Source organism: Scaptodrosophila lebanonensis, unplaced genomic scaffold, assembly GCF_003285725.1.
Source record: "Scaptodrosophila lebanonensis strain 11010-0011.00,11010-0021.00 unplaced genomic scaffold, SlebRS2 tig00001415-arrow-pilon, whole genome shotgun sequence".
Taxonomy (NCBI): Eukaryota; Metazoa; Arthropoda; class Insecta; order Diptera; family Drosophilidae; genus Scaptodrosophila; species Scaptodrosophila lebanonensis.
This window is the reverse complement of record NW_022060742.1, coordinates 12537433-12553109: the sequence shown is the minus strand read 5'-3', so window position 1 is coordinate 12553109 and position 15677 is coordinate 12537433. Positions and strand designations below refer to the sequence as shown.

Genomic DNA, 15677 nt, shown 5'->3' with positions numbered 1-15677 from the left:
ATTTGTTGGTGCGATGCGGCCGGCCCGATAAAATGCAAGTCTCCACCACAAGCACAGCCTCCACAGCCTGTGTCCTCGATGTGTGCTCAGCAAACATTCAATGAAAATTAATTAGGGACAAATTGTTGGTCTCTGCTCTCCTGGTGCTCGTTCAGAGCCAATGCACTCTTAACGGCCGTGCAAAACGACCGCGCTCCGCGGCCTGGTGGGAGACCAACTTTCAACCACACGAGACGACCAGCTTTGTTGCCGCGGCAAACAAAATTATAGGCCTAACACACATTATTTGTGGCAAGTTTTGAGGTCGTTCGCAATTGAGGCAACCATTTGAGCGTGTCCGGATTAACAGATAAAGCTATAAGCACAGAGCATGGCTTAAACATACATCCACATAATTACTTTCTATAGCTCTAAGCTGTCCAAGCCAAAGCAGATCAGATAATGCTAATTGAAGAATTTTTTCAAAGTCTCTGATTGTGAGCGAATCTTTTCAAAATTTGAAAATCTTTAAAATTAACAAAAAATTTGTTTGCCGGAGGTGTTTTTTTCGAAGCCTATCTATAGAATTATTTGCACTATAATAGTTTTTCAAACAAAAAAATTATAATTGGGCATTTTTTGTAACGAACGTATAATTTTCGGATCACCATTTAATTCAAAATAAATGATATACATATATTTTATTTTAGTTTTTTTCTGATCACAATTTAATTCAAAACAAAAATATATACATTTTATTAGTTTTTTATTATTTTTTTAGTATTTATTATTATAGAACTATCAACGTTTTAAGTGAATTTTTAAGCAACCAGAATCAAAACAAAAATATTGATTTATATCTTATTATTATTATAAGGACCTAAATTTTTGTAAATTATTAATCGCAAAGGGATTTTAAACCAGAAACGAAATCAGATTTTTTAAGAAAAGCTCTTATTTCTTTAAGATAATCTGTGCCCAAATGTAAAATTGTCAACACTTTAAACTCTTTATTAAGAAAAACGCAGACTAAACTTAGAACTTTAAAAAATCACCATAAACTTGTTTTTAATAATTTGCAAATCATTTCTTCAAACTTAGAAATTGTTAGCTTATTCAAACACATATTTCTCTCCAGAAGACATTCATAAAATGATTATAATCGGAAACGAATAATGCATTTTAGACAGGTGTATTGTTTTAGGGAAGATTATATTTTATAAGTTATGCTTTCGTTCTCTAAAGATTGCTTCCTATTTTAAAATAATCCGATCAGGTCAAATTTTTGTGTATTTCCTGACCGTGTGGAATTCCTGAAATTCTTGTGAATGCCAATAAACGATTGGAACGATTGACAAAGGTGTCCTACAATTGACATTTGTGGCACAATTTCGAACGATTGTTGGACTCCACTCCAAATCGTAACTAGAACACATAATCACGCGCATAGCTTCACGCCGCATCTGATGCCCTTGACCATGGGCCATAAACCATAAAGGATGCGATTGGATGGGTGTGTGAGCCAACAGAGGAGCAACAGGAATGTGAGCAACAAAGCAGAAAAGCCAAGAAATAAGACAAATAAGGCAAACGAACCGAGATGTAAATGAAGCTGACGACGCGTCGAGACGACATCGTCGCTGTCGCTGTCGCTGCCAAGCAACAGCTCTCTTTGTTTTTCCGTTGTTGTTGTTTTTCTTGTTTGCTGCTACCGAGACAAGACGATACAAAAAGACCGAAACAGAGAAGGAGTGCGAGTGCAGGTTTGAGTGCAAGACCGACCCATATCCACATATTAGAGAGCATGTAGCAGTGCACATATGTACGTGCATGTACATACAAGTATGTATGTATGTATGTCTACCTGTCTTTCTGTCTGTCTCTCTGACAACTGACTGTTAAGTGATAAAGTGGCGTCTGCGAAAGGGCAACTGTGCGCCGGCAACAACGACATTTGCAATGCATTTTGTTTCACGGCCACACCAATGCTTGAGTGGATGTTGGATGGAGAGAGGCGATGGGAGAGGAGAGGAGCGGAGAAAGGTAGATGTGGTTGCTTAGCCTGCAACATTGTCAGAGCGAAGAAGAGCAGCACACTTTTATTGAAGCTAAAGCTGATAATTATTAAGAGTTGACTTTCACTTCAGCAGGCATTAAAAGCGCTGCTCGTGTAGGTCATGTAAGTGTGTCTGTAAAATCCATTAAAAACGTAATAATAATCATACATACATACATATATCACGTGCAAGTTTTTACAGTTTTATTAACAGTCCAAATCATAGCTATTGGGTGCTTTTTTTAACCGAAATTGTTTTTAGTTTCCTAAACTCGTACTGATGATTTGTGAGACGGCTTCTTGATAATGTTCTCTTCTAAGGCATACCAATTAGTTTTTGTTACTCCTTTATTGTGCACCACGTTGGCTAAGTTGAACCATTTTCTGAGAACAATTTCCTACTCTCGTTAAGAAGAGGGCCCGTTGTCAAACAATTGACTTTGAAACCTTATAATAATATTGAATCATGCATCGACTTCTACTATTTTTTCCGAATACGATTGATGCAACAATATCAATATTCCTTCCACTCTTTTCTTCTAATAAAGTATGTATACCAACATAGTTTATAAGGTATGTTGATTATGAGGCTAGTCATGGAACAGGTAACCTTAGGGACTCGTTTAGACATACTTTTGTAATTAAAAACCGATTTTGTTTTAGTATTTTCCCTCTTACTTTTAGATTTTAAATTTTTATTTTCAAACATACCTATTTTCGATACAAATACTATTCGATATTATTGCATATAAGTACTATATATTCAATAAGTGAACCAATAAAGTCCTATCAGCAGTTTTATGAACTAAACAACAGAACTCTACAATAATTTCCATGCAGAGTGGGTAAAAAAAAAATACTATCCCAGATTAATCTTTTCTATTACGTAATTTAAATTTTCAACAGGAAACTATAAATGCTTCGGTTAAACAGAAAGACATAAATTTGAAAGATTTATATAACAATCTACCTCGCTATTCAGAAACACACTTTTGAAAGGTTTGTGCCTCGCCCACTAATGTGGCTTGAATTTAAAATAATCCCAATATAAATAGCACACTTTTTGCTTTCGAACTCAACAAATCACTTGCGCTTTTTTCAATGTGCTGTACATTCATAAAAAAAAAAAACGAAATAAAAATTATAAGTAGAGCCAACAAGTTTGAATGGGAAAAAAAGAACTCCCTCTGTTTTGTATGTTTGCCACCAACGAGAACTTCCCCAGACTCGCAGACTTATACATCTACTATATATGTATGTATATACCCATGCATATATGCATGTACGTTAGTATGTACATATGTATGTATATAGGAACGGCAAAAGGAGAAGCACAATGCTAAACACGAGCTGAATGTAAATGTTTGCAGGCATGCGTCATTAACCCCCTCAAATGGGGAATTGGGGGTGTGCAGTGTTACGTTTAGTCATTAAGTGATTCAGTTGCGAAACTGCACTGAACAAATGATTGACTGACACCAAAATCTAATAAAATTCAATGCCAAAGACTTAAATACGTACTTTGTAAAATTGTTGACAGTTTTCTAAAAAAAATTTTTAGTTTAATAGAAGCAAAGGCTCTACTTCTTAATTATATTTTCAATTTCTATTTCTATAAAAAAAATGTTAAAAAGATCGAGAAAAAAGAAAACTGTATATACATATTTCTATACAAGGGTATGTGCGTAGAATAGAATGATTATAACATCTACGAGTAAGATTAGGAAATAATGTAAACAAATTCCATTCCAGTGTATGAAAAATTTATTTATATCCGATATCCATGTTATGAAGCTGTTATTGGAAATACTGATGCTATAATGTGCTGCATGTATAGTACTTACTAGTATTCTTCGGATGAGAACTAGATGGTAAACAGAAACGAGTTTTATATAACTAATAATCTGCTTAAGCGTATAATAATCCATTCAAATATCTCTATTATTCTATTAGATTATAGTTTATATCTCTGTTAGATTAATAAGTAAACTAAATTATTAACTGAACAGTTTTAATTGTACTTTATCGGACACAATATAATACACAATACACACACGATAATTTCAACGCTTCTAACTTCGTATTTATACCATGAATCGGAAGGTTGAAATGGAATACTAGAAAATCTAAGCGCCTCATATGGATATATGTAAGTATAACAAGCAGGAAGTGCTGTTGTAGATATTATGTTATATGTGCATATATGAAGGGAATTCTTCAATCTTGCTTCTTTTTGTGTATTTTTATAGTGCCCAGGTAAATTTTATCATATAGAAATAAAAGTATGTTTTAGTCGAATGAGTACTCAAGAGATTTAGTTTCATGGATGTCCTGCTATTTTTAACCGACTTCAAAAAAGGTGGAGGTTATAAATTCATCTATATTTTTTTTACAGTCATCTCCAACAAAAATCAGCATTAGTGCAATTTTTGTGAGTGTAGCTAACTGGTTGACCAGTTCAGTGGCCATTGTTGCATGTGTTATGGAATGAGAAGGGGGCGTTCGTGGCAGAGGCGGCACGGCAACCGATGCGGTTGGCAGGCAACGTTTACGCCTACGCATTCGCTTGTTTTAAACTTTTTGTGGCACCACTGCAGCTGGACGGGACTGCTTCTGGCTGCTGTGGGGGCAGGGAGAAGGGATTGGGGGCTGTCTGGCTCGTTTAAAACAATCAAGCGAGTTGTGAGTCGCCATATCGTTAAGCAGTAGCTGAAAACGGGCAGGAACGCTAGGTCATTAGTGTGTCGCATGATTGGGGCATGGCTAGGGGACCCGAAGAGTGGCGTTCAGCTCTTCCAGTCAGATGCACGCAATAGCGATTACATGAGACTTTTTTTGCCGCCTAACTAGAATCCTTTAGTTCACTACAAAAACACCATAATGTACATATAGACAGCAGAATGAAATTTTTATATGTACATATGTATATGCAGCCCGGCACACTAATCTTATTATCTCTTCATTAGTAACCTTTTGTGCCAGCTATGGATCAAAAAGAATAATTATTAGGAACTGCTTTGCAAGGAAGCCTAATAATAAAACAGGAGCTGTTAGACAATCGATTTACAGCCCATAAATATATCCATAATTCATTGAAAGGTATTGCAAAACAATGAATTTAATAATTAAGGAACTGGAAATACTTATATAAAAAAGATTAAAAAATAATAACAGAACTGAAAACAGTACGCAAAAATGAAGGTTGTATTATTATCAGAAATAGATATCTGCATATAAAGGATTAGAAATTGTTTGGAACTGAATTCTAAAGATACATAAATATGTTTCAACATTGAAAAAGTCTTTAATTTCTTTTTTCTTAAGTCACAAAAAATCATTGTCTAAAAAATAAAAAATAAAATAGAAGCGAAAATAGTACGCAAAAATGAAGAAATATATATCTGCATATAAAGGATTAGAAGTTGTTTGGAAATGAATTCTAAAGATACATAAATATGTTCGAAAATTTAAAAACTCTTTAATTTAATTTTTCTTAAGTCACAAATACTCAATGTCTAAAACAAATGATCAAACAAATTACAGAGCTAAGTTTTAAAAAATTTTACCATTTTCCCAGATTTATTAGGAATATTTTTATTCCGATTATCAAAAATTAAATTTGGACTCTACACAATGACAAATCATGGAATTGTCTACTATAATTATAAAACAGTACTTTAAAATTCCAAATTATGGAGTTGAACCATCACAACTATCATGCAAAAATTTGTTGAAATTATTTAATTGCGACTCATAAAAAAACTCATTATTCCATATTAATTATGTCCACAATTTGTTTCAAAGTCCGAAATAAAAACCTTCTCATCAAGCTTTGAGCAAAGCTCTGTTTCTGGGCTAATAAAAAGGGTTCAATTCAGTACAGCATGGCTTAGCTTTTGTTGTTATTGTTGTTGCCGCTGTCAGAGTATTATCCTTGAACGAGATCATCAATCTTCTTTTGTTGTTGTTGTTCTTGTTATTGTTGTTGCATAGTACCGTGCATCGTCATCGTCTTGGTTGTTTTTGCTGGCGCGCCTTTTATATGCCATTTGCCATGCACAACATTATTCTTCTTCTCTTCTTTTTACTTGTCTTTTATGGCAAAAAGCAGCAGTACCAGCAGCACCAACAACAACAACAACGACGACGACGAACTCCCCCACCAGCAGCAGCAACAACAACAGCAGCAAAAACAACAGCGTCAACTGCAGAAACGACTGCGTTCCTGTTGTAGTTGTTATCGTAGTCGCTTTTTGTGGATTTCACTTTTTTAGTCATTTCCATTTATTTTATTTGCAATTTTGACTCGGAACTTTTTTAGTCCAGACGCGACGAGTACGACCAACCGACCGACCGACAGACCAGAGAGACAGCGACGAGCGCATTTCATTTGTTGTTTTGTTGTATAAGTTTGCGAGTGCTTATGTGTGTGTGTATGTGTGTGTAGTTGTTGTTTGGTTTGTAGTTGACTGCGTCGATTTTTGCCTTCTATGTGTGAGTGTTGCTGTGTGCAACATGCAATGACCTCGAACTTGTGTGCATCTTTGAGTTTTTGCATTTCATTTTGTTGCCCCCACAACAAGCGTTTTGTTTGTTTTGTATTGCTGTGTGGCTCGTTCGCTAGTCAGTCGCTGAGTCGTGAGTGTAGTTGATCCAGTTAGCACGAATGAAATGGCCATTTCAGCTTGTGGGCCAAAAGGTTGATACCTGAACATCTTGTTCTGGACACACACACACACACACACCTTAAGCTGCAAGTGACATGATTTACTTAAGCCATAAATAGCCTTTCTAATAAACAAAATCACAGTTCAATAAATGCCCAGACGTGGGTGTGTGTGTGTGTAAAATATGCTTTTGCCTTCCTCACATGTGTGCTAAGCGAGACAGAGAAGGGGAGAGAATAACATACACACATAAGTACGTGCAAAAAACTGCATACAGCATCAAAGAGCGTACTACATACTCGTATACCGAAAAAAAAAAATGTTTTTTGGCTGCACTTTGAAGTGCTACTCCCTGCTAGCTGCATGTTGGACTGTAGGGAGGGAGTTTCAATTTGAGAGAGGGAGCAAGAGTGCTGAAAGAGAGGTCGTAATTGGGGGCAATAACAGAATTAATTTATATACGGGTGCTGAACATTTAAGAAAAATTTAGCCGAAGCCAGACATGTTTAAAGCATAATTATATAACAAAGAATGAATAAGTATATAACGCTATTATTTATGTATGTATTACTCATTGTAATAGAATAACCCTTACTTTCATTTCATTTGCTAATTAAATAGCACGAGGCATGGTACCGTTTTCGAATTCGTTCCAAATATCTACATAGTTTAATATGTTCAATTTCAAATACCTATTGACGTAATATATTCCCTTTTAAAATCTTTGCCTTGGATACCATATCTCCAACTTGTATCCAACTAGCACAAATAGAATAACGTACCAATAGCTCGAGTTCCGCTAAGGGAACAGGTTTGATAAACAAAATAGCATGCGATCAAATTTGTCTACACAATCAAACCCCAATAAAACAAATCGATAAAACTGCACAGACTCCACACATGCACCCGCATAGAGAGACCTGCAGTGCGCAACAACTAAATAAAAACGCAACTACACAGATAACGCAGTAGATGCACACACCACCCGACCTTTCACACACACACACTTGCACTGGCAAACTGCATTTATACACATACGCATATACTATTTACATATACACATGCGTACACACAAATACAGGTATGTGCATGTGCAGCAAAACTCCACTAAAGCGCGCTCGCGCTCGCGCTCTCACTCTCTTTCTGTCTTTTACGCTCTGTCCAGCTCCCAAAAGGAGAGAGGCAGCAGATTGCCCCCACTTGTGTGCATTTGTATGGGTGAGCAGTTGGCGCTGTCTGCCACACTCGCAGCAGCGACGCGGACGTTGACGTCAACGCCACCGGCACGCGCTGCAACGGCGGCGTCGGCAACATTTTGCGGTTGCTCTCAAAATCTAAATTTCAAGTTCGTCTCGTGCAATTTATCAGAGAGTTTCAGCGCTTTTTATGCTTTTATTTTTTTTTTGGCAACCTCTGCGAGTCGACACTTCATAACAGCACTTCAAAACAGCACAGTCCACCACTGCCCCGCCCTACTGCTACTGCCGCCCCTTGTCATCACCCCCTGCCATGCTCTGTTAGTTCATTTTTGCACTCTGTTGTCATTTTTCGTGCTTCGTTTTGCGTTTTTGTTCCTTTTGGGGAACAGCAGCCTCCAAAGCAGCGCCCAGCGCGCGCCTCACTCGTTCTGGTTGAAAACGAAACCGGATTTTGTATATTTGTTGCCTCTTTTTTTTAGAAGTTTGTCTCGTGTTTGGTGCCGAGCTCCATTGCGTTCTTTTTTACATTTGACTGAGTTTTTGGCATGCAGTTTTATTGTATTTTACCTTATTTAAGTTTTTCTTGTTCCTTTTTTTCTGTTTTGGCCGTAGTGTTTTACCTTTTGTGCAGTTTGCTTTGCGCTTTTTGTTGGTCTCTTTATGATTCACAATTTCCGCGTAATATTTTGCATATTTTCGTAGTAGACTGGTTATCGAAAAAAATAAAACAAAAGCGTTTCTTTCAACAGGGCAACTGCAAAAAGGAAATTAAAAATAACTTTGTTTTGATTTTGAAATGCGAACTGGTTTTCTGAATCAGCGTGCAGCCGATGAAGGTACATACATATACAACATGATCCCCAAAGGAATTAAAAACGTTTCCACATACCTATCAACATGCATTATGAATTGTTTTAGGAGATGATATCCATGATGTGAAAACTATTATATTATTGCCTATTTTACTACATAAACAAAAATCTGTGTTGCACCTATCAAATGTCTTTTAGGTGCTTACAAATATTTCTATAGTTTTGAGCCCATCAGGGCGTATACTTTATATTTATTTATTTATTTAATTCTCATTCTTGTTGAATGCTTGCTTGTTTTTATATTGGTTAAAGCTTGTTTGCAATTATTTAAGAACCTTTTGAAATGGTTATTAATTTACGAAATTAAACTTTAACTAAAAATATTCGACAGGTAACATTAAGAAGGGTTTAAAAATGACGCATTCAAGTTGAAAATTAAAAAAAAACTAATATGCAATCACTTCGCAACACTATAGATACACGTATACATACATATATAGAATATCAGAATTGGATCAAACTTTGAGTAGAAAATAATTGCACTCAAGAATATTTTTAGTAAACTTCAAAAGTTTTACAAACTAAATCGAGAACAATTGTTATTAGGAACTACTACGTGTACATAGTATTCACATTTTTCCTATTAACTCCAACCTATTACTGCTTACTACTTAGTATGTACTTATGTACGTTATTGTGTATAATATTCCTCTTGAAGATATTCATCACGGTAAACTTATCTTTAAAATCATGTATCCCCGCTTCCTTTATGGTCCGCTTGAAAGCAATACGGTTCGCTTTTACAACGCCTTCCGCCTTGTTGGAAGCATTGAGGTTTGCTCATTTGTTTAATGTGCTCCCTCGCAGGTTGCACAAAGAAGCAGCGCCGCCAAACAAACACAAAGAGGCGGTTAAAAAACTTGCGTTAATTATTTCCAGGTTTCCCATTTCTCACGCCAAGGCAGGAGCCTGGAGCCAGGAGCTAAGACCGTCGGCTTTTGTGCATTTTTTATGCTGTTGTGACACCTTTTCTTTTGGCCGGCTTGGCTTGCGCATAATATTTATTTACGTAGCGGCTTTTTTGATGCTCAGAGTGTGAGCCGTTGAAGAAAAGCAGCATCTTAACCCATTAATGACCACTTTAAGTTACTCAGGCAGGCAGTTTTCATGTTCGGTACAAGTTGATTTAACCAATCGCATATTTTTCCTTCACTTTCTTTGAACATTCTAAAACTCAGAGATTACATCGATTCTTAAAACATACGGAACATAGAGCACAATAGTAGTTAGGCTATGATGAATAGTAGTTAGCAATATTTGTTAAATAATATTTTGGTTGCCCTTAAAAATAAACCTTCATACTAACACTCTAACTTGTATACACTCCGAGATTTTTTCCAACAAACGCAGGACTGCTCCCATTAAAGTGGATGTATGAGGTATTTACCATTTAAGTAGAATATATAATCGAAACAATTGAAAAATAGGCATGTTGTACGAGTGGAAAAATAAAGAAAAAAATCCTTTTAATATTTTTAAACAATAATTCTATTATCAATATCTGTGTTAATGTTTTAATGTTTTCTTCGTCTTCACCTCCACCTCATCGTCCTCGGCGTATTTGTTTTCATTGTTTTGTATGCGTGCTATATCGGCATTATATAATCGGAACTCGACATTCTTTTGTTGTACGTTTAGTGTGACGATCAGACAATAGAGCAGAATGATGAGTTGCTTGGTGCGGAGTATGTAAGAGGCTCCCATATCATTCGGAAATATGGGCCTATCCCACTCGCTGCAATCGTACATAAAATAGCCGCCCTCATGCGTCGACGTATAGCCAAAGGCCAGACGTCGCTGCTGGCACTCTAATATGCCCCATTGGCAGCGGGTGAAGAAGTAGCTGAGGGCCTCTGACAAACTCATCACCGCACTCGCCGGTCCACTGTATAGATGTCCAAAGGCCAACAGTTGTAGTTGCACCATGAAACGCATACTCTCGAATTCGCAATGGAGGGACATATCGTCAACGCCCAGATTATGGTCCCAGCGTTGGCTGCTAACGACACTCTCCCGATAGTATTTGTCACCATTGACCACAATGGCGTCTAATAGCTTGGCATTCCAATCCGCCAGGCGCCGAAAAACGCTCGCCGCACAGCAAGCCACCACACAACAGCCTAGGGTCTGGCGTCCTCTAACCATATTATCGAACCAGGCGGCACAGGGATGCATGCTGCCCCAGAGGGACCAGAGACGATCTGTGATTTCTATATCGTAGGCATGCCATTTGTTGCTAGGATCCTGACGCGCCGTTCCTTCTATGTTTCGGAATAATCGGCGGCTCCAGATGGGCTTTGTATTGCTGGGCATCAGCCAGGTCATCGACTCGGAGCGAGCTGATAAAGGAGTCCTTTGTGTCAGGTCCTTTAAAATACCTCTGATAATCGGGCAAACTTCGCCGTTTCCGCTGCTCATGTTTTGGCAAACTTTTGATCAGCTTGAATTTAAGGGGTTTGTTCCGAACTACCGTTAGTATCGAAGTGCCACTCACACGATTAGGAGAATACGAAAACCTATTCTCGGCCCAGAGGATTTCACGGACATAATTTGGTACACTACGTTGCCACATGTTTACAACAGAGAGAATTGCCTCGGCCCAAGGAATCTGGTTTACATATTTTTGGATCTACTTTCGTGGCGACGCTGACGATGATACGATGGAGAGATGGAGGCTTCAACAAAAATTTTGGTATGTATTGATTTAATAAGGAAAAAGAGGCTAACTGACAAAATGCTTGACCTGAAGACATTTTAAGAGCCTACTGTAGTAATGTACTTCTCTTGGAGTCAAAAGGTGTGGAAATAAATCACATTTAAAATTAAGAGCAGCTTACTTTTAGGGTTAACTTTGCGGATTTTAAATAAATTTCCGCTCCGCCATTTTAAAATATCGTTGGACATTAATTTTCAATACTTTTATCCCATAGCGTATCAAACTGCTTGGTCCAAGCAGTAAAATGTGAATATAAAGCTTGAAGATTCTGAACGGCGATTTGATATCCATGAAGCGAATAAAGGTAGTACAATAAATCTCGTAACTGACATACTGTATTCCCAATTCTATACATAGGTATATAAACAAAACTTTAACATATCAAATAGTACACGACGAAATAAATGCATTCTGCACATAGCCTTATACATTTATTAATCCTCTCCTGGTTGCAATGGACAATATTTTAAATATAATTTCAGCTCACTGGTCTGATGGCTCACCCTGGTTAAATAGCATATATTTAGAAACCATAAAATCTACCTCAATTTGACTTAATCTCTGTTCAATGTCTTTACGCAATACATCGATGGCCTGCATATCCTTCTCTGCCTGCTCTCTTGTAAGTAGACTTTTGTCAAACTTAGCGCTAAATTGCTCAACATTTTCATCCAATTCCTCAATTCTATTTCCCAGATCCGAAAGACCTTTTCTTATGTCCCCGGCATCAGAGTTGAGTTCAGCCAGTTTTGAAGCATTGTCAACAAATGTTGATGGAATAAATTCAGGTGTTTCGGACTGCTGCTGATTATCGCAGACATCTTTGGAAGCTGTCTTAGGACATTCTATCTGAATTGGTATTTCTTCTATGGCTTGTTTAATTTCTTCCTCCTGTTCCGAAGTATTGTCAGCAGCAACCGAACTTACATAATAGCCACGAATCTTCAGTAAATTTTGACGCAGTTGACTCCAATTTAGATTGGAATTGCTAGACGACACATGTCCCTCCTGAATATTCACGGTGAAGCGATTGATGTCATCGATAAGTGTGGAAATATCAAAGTGATTGGCGGAATCAGGAGCTCCACTCAGGGTAGTGGTACTTTCGGCTTCATTCAATGTTAGTTTCAACTTTTCTGATTCCTCCATTAACAATTCCTCTTTCTCTGCTTTGCTGTTACATTCCTGCTGCTGTTTAATAATGTTTTGTACGCACTCCATGAGATAATCATTATAGTTAAGAAATTGTTCATTCTTAACTTCCATTGCAGTGTTAACAATTATTGCAGCGTTTTCCTCAAACTTCTGAAAGTCTGTGGCTTCACACAAACGTTCCGATGAGTTGGATCGGAGTGTTTCCATGCTTGCGGTCGATGTCAAATCGTGCTCAATGACACCCTTCTGGCAATGTGTAGTATATATTATATATTAGATAGAAATTCACAATTAATTTAGTTATAAAGTGTTTTACCTCTAATTTACGGCCCATCAAATCAGGTTCCTGAATCTGTGAAAAGCTGTTCTCAATTAACATTTCAATTTCGGTTTTTTGCTCTGATTTATTGCACTCCTGCCATATTTCTTGGTTCTCAGCTCTCTCTTTATTGTCACACTGGCTCTCTTTCAATTGGTTTAATTGAACTGCTTGTGAGGCATTCTCCTGCTGTTGCTTTTTGGCAATGCACTTGTGTTGTTCAAGGACTGCTTGTTGCTCTGCTTGCTGCATGGTCGGCTCATTAATGTTTAAATTTTTAAATAGTACCGTTATCAATTCAGCATTATAGGCTTCTGAATCGTTGCCTTTCTCTCTGATTGGTTGGTTAGCTTCAATTGTGGATGCATCATCGGTGGGTATTTCCTTTTCCATGTTCTCGTTTTTTTAACTAACAGCTTACTTACAAAAGTTAAATTTAGTTGGACTTGCGTCTGAAATATACAATTTGAGGAGCTACACTGTCATTTGGATTGAAATGTCTATGCCAGGGTGCTTCAGTGCTCGCAGTTGCTTAGCGAAACAACAAAAAATTAAGTTCGCGTTACTGCAACGCATTAGCGTAACCAATAATTTAAAACATCGTAAACACATCGTAAATTTTGCACAAGCAAAATTAAGCTTTAATTCTGAATAGCTGGCCAAGACAGCAGAGCCAAGAAACTGGTATCCAGCAGGCAGACAGGCAGAAGATCCAACCCCAGTCCCAGTCCCAGTTCCAGTATTTCTCGAGCTACAAACTGCAACACATAATTACAGTCCATTAATTTTTTTTTTTTTTCGCTTGGCGCTGTTGTTTCTTTCACTTGGCGCATGCATGATAAGTGCCACTTGCCAGCTCTGTTTTCGAATCCCTCTTCCCGGCTCCAGCTCCGGCTCCGGTTCCAGCACCCGAACCCAAGCCCGCTCCTCCTCCCGTCCCGGCATTGTGTATTTGCTTTGATGAAAATGCTTCGCATTTCACAACCAAGTTGGACCTTTTTCGTGCTTTGGCATGCAACGGTCTTTGTCGAGGTGTAACCTATATTTTTCTGTTATTTTTAATTAGAGCCTTCTTTGTCTGCTGTTTGCCACTAGCAGTGACTGTGGCTGTGGCAGTGGCAGTGGCAATGGTTATGGCAATGGCAATACCTACCGTTGATTATTGTGCACCGTGAGGCATTCAGCCGTTTAAGCTGAATTACACATAAGATGCTAAACTGAAGTACATTGGCATTCCAGCTTGTAATTACATAACTAAGACCAATTGTCGGAGCTTCCAGACCGCCTTAGCTGCCGCCACATGTGCGTAGATAGTGAGGCGAAACGCTCAACCATACCCGAGCGAATGGAGAAACTAATCAATTTATTTAAATGCAAAACGATGATGAGTGTAATTATTCGGCAGCCTGACTTGCAGTTTGTAATTTTAAAGTTGATGGAAACATTAATGGGCAGAAACTGAGATTAACAAACAATTGCATGGCCATAAATAAGGAACTTATGTAGATGCATTCGCATTCGCAATGAACATTTACTTGAGTTGCATCATTATATTTGGTACATAAATTTTAGACTACCTTTCGCCCTTTACTTACAACTAATGGGTAAATCAAAGGTGCCGCAAATATTGCCATTATGTTTTGACGGTTGCTTTATTGTAGAATTGTATGGATTATTTAATATTTCGGTTACCATTAGTATAACCGAGCACTTAGCGAAAAAATGTACTTAAAAATGTACTGTACACAGTTTAAAAAAAAAATTCTTTTGTCTTTAATTTAATTGGTTCTAAGTTAATGAGTTAATTTTTTTGTTGATTGGTGAGAGGAGCATTTAAAACTATTTATAACATAAAATGGCAAGGAAAACAATTATAAGTAGCTACTAAAGGTAGAAAATTAGCTAAAAATTCGCCAGGAAATGTCTAGAGACCCCACTAAAATATATATGAAAACACCGCTATAAATAGCTATAAAATAGATAGAAAAAAAATTGATTGAAAACCCGCCGTCACCAATGGTTTTATTTCGCATCACAAATATTTTTGGAATCACCGAAAACCGCAAGCAAAGTGTTTTGACCAATAGGAGAATATCAGATTTACCGTGCTATTTGTTTCGTTACAGAAAAAGTTGCCGATCCAGCATTCAAGACAAACACAATTTTTGTTATAGAAAACCCCACAAATATACTAGATTAGTTAATTTATAAAAAGCACTGGCACCATTTTTATTTATTTAGTTATGAGAAGTAGTTAATGTGCAATTACAAGATATCGATTTAATTTGTGAAATCCGGGCTTAATCTTATTCCGTTTTCAACTTTTCTGAGAGCAGGACGAAGCAAAAAAGTTTCCAAACAAGTCAGACCTTCTGTTCCTTTTTCTTAATGAATTAAAGATATCATTTCTATAACATGAGCACCAGAAAATACTTCCCATAACTCTTGTCACTTGCTAATGCCAATAAAGAGCTATAGCTACTATAATTGCTGGCATGAGTTAATATTTGCCACCAATTCAATGAATTGAATGAATTGAAATTCAAATGTTAATTAATGGCACATTACAAATTTTACAATTCACACGAATTAGGTGATAAGTTTTTCTATGGCATATAGCTAAAGGCTGGAGGCCTTCCTCACACTTAGTTAAGTAAAAAACACTTGGCATTTGCTGGGCAATTTATTTGCATTCGTGCAGCATGAAATCGGCT

The 15677-nt window shown here is 37.2% G+C and overlaps 2 protein-coding genes across 3 annotated transcripts; both read right to left on the bottom strand.

The window, feature by feature from the left end:
* Positions 1-10208: 10208 nt before the first annotated feature.
* LOC115632870 lies at positions 10209-11479 on the bottom strand. The gene has a single exon (XM_030530134.1). The coding sequence runs from the start codon at positions 11189-11191 to the stop codon at positions 10280-10282; it is 912 nt and encodes a 303-aa protein (XP_030385994.1). The 5' UTR covers positions 11192-11479; the 3' UTR covers positions 10209-10279.
* Positions 11480-11894: 415 nt separating this feature from the next.
* LOC115632859 lies at positions 11895-13426 on the bottom strand. 2 transcript variants are annotated; one of them, XM_030530120.1, is made up of 2 exons: positions 12961-13426; positions 11895-12890 (listed from the first exon to the last, which is right to left on the bottom strand). In XM_030530120.1, the coding sequence occupies exons 1-2, from the start codon at positions 13354-13356 to the stop codon at positions 11973-11975; spliced, it is 1314 nt and encodes a 437-aa protein (XP_030385980.1). In that variant the 5' UTR covers positions 13357-13426; the 3' UTR covers positions 11895-11972. The 2 variants fall into 2 exon arrangements, with proteins under 2 accessions (XP_030385980.1, XP_030385981.1); XM_030530121.1 differs by having other exon boundaries at positions 11895-12887.
* Between the last annotated feature and the right edge of the window lie 2251 nt (positions 13427-15677).

Coding starts and splice junctions, on each gene's coding strand:
- LOC115632870 (XM_030530134.1), bottom strand. CDS start 11,191: ATGAGCAGCGGAAACGGCGAAGTTTGCCCGATTATCAGAGGTATTTTA.
- LOC115632859 (XM_030530120.1), bottom strand. CDS start 13,356: ATGGAAAAGGAAATACCCACCGATGATGCATCCACAATTGAAGCTAAC. Junction 12,891..12,960: donor TGATGGGCCGTAAATTAGAG/GTAAAACACTTT, acceptor ACACATTGCCAG/AAGGGTGTCATTGAGCACGA.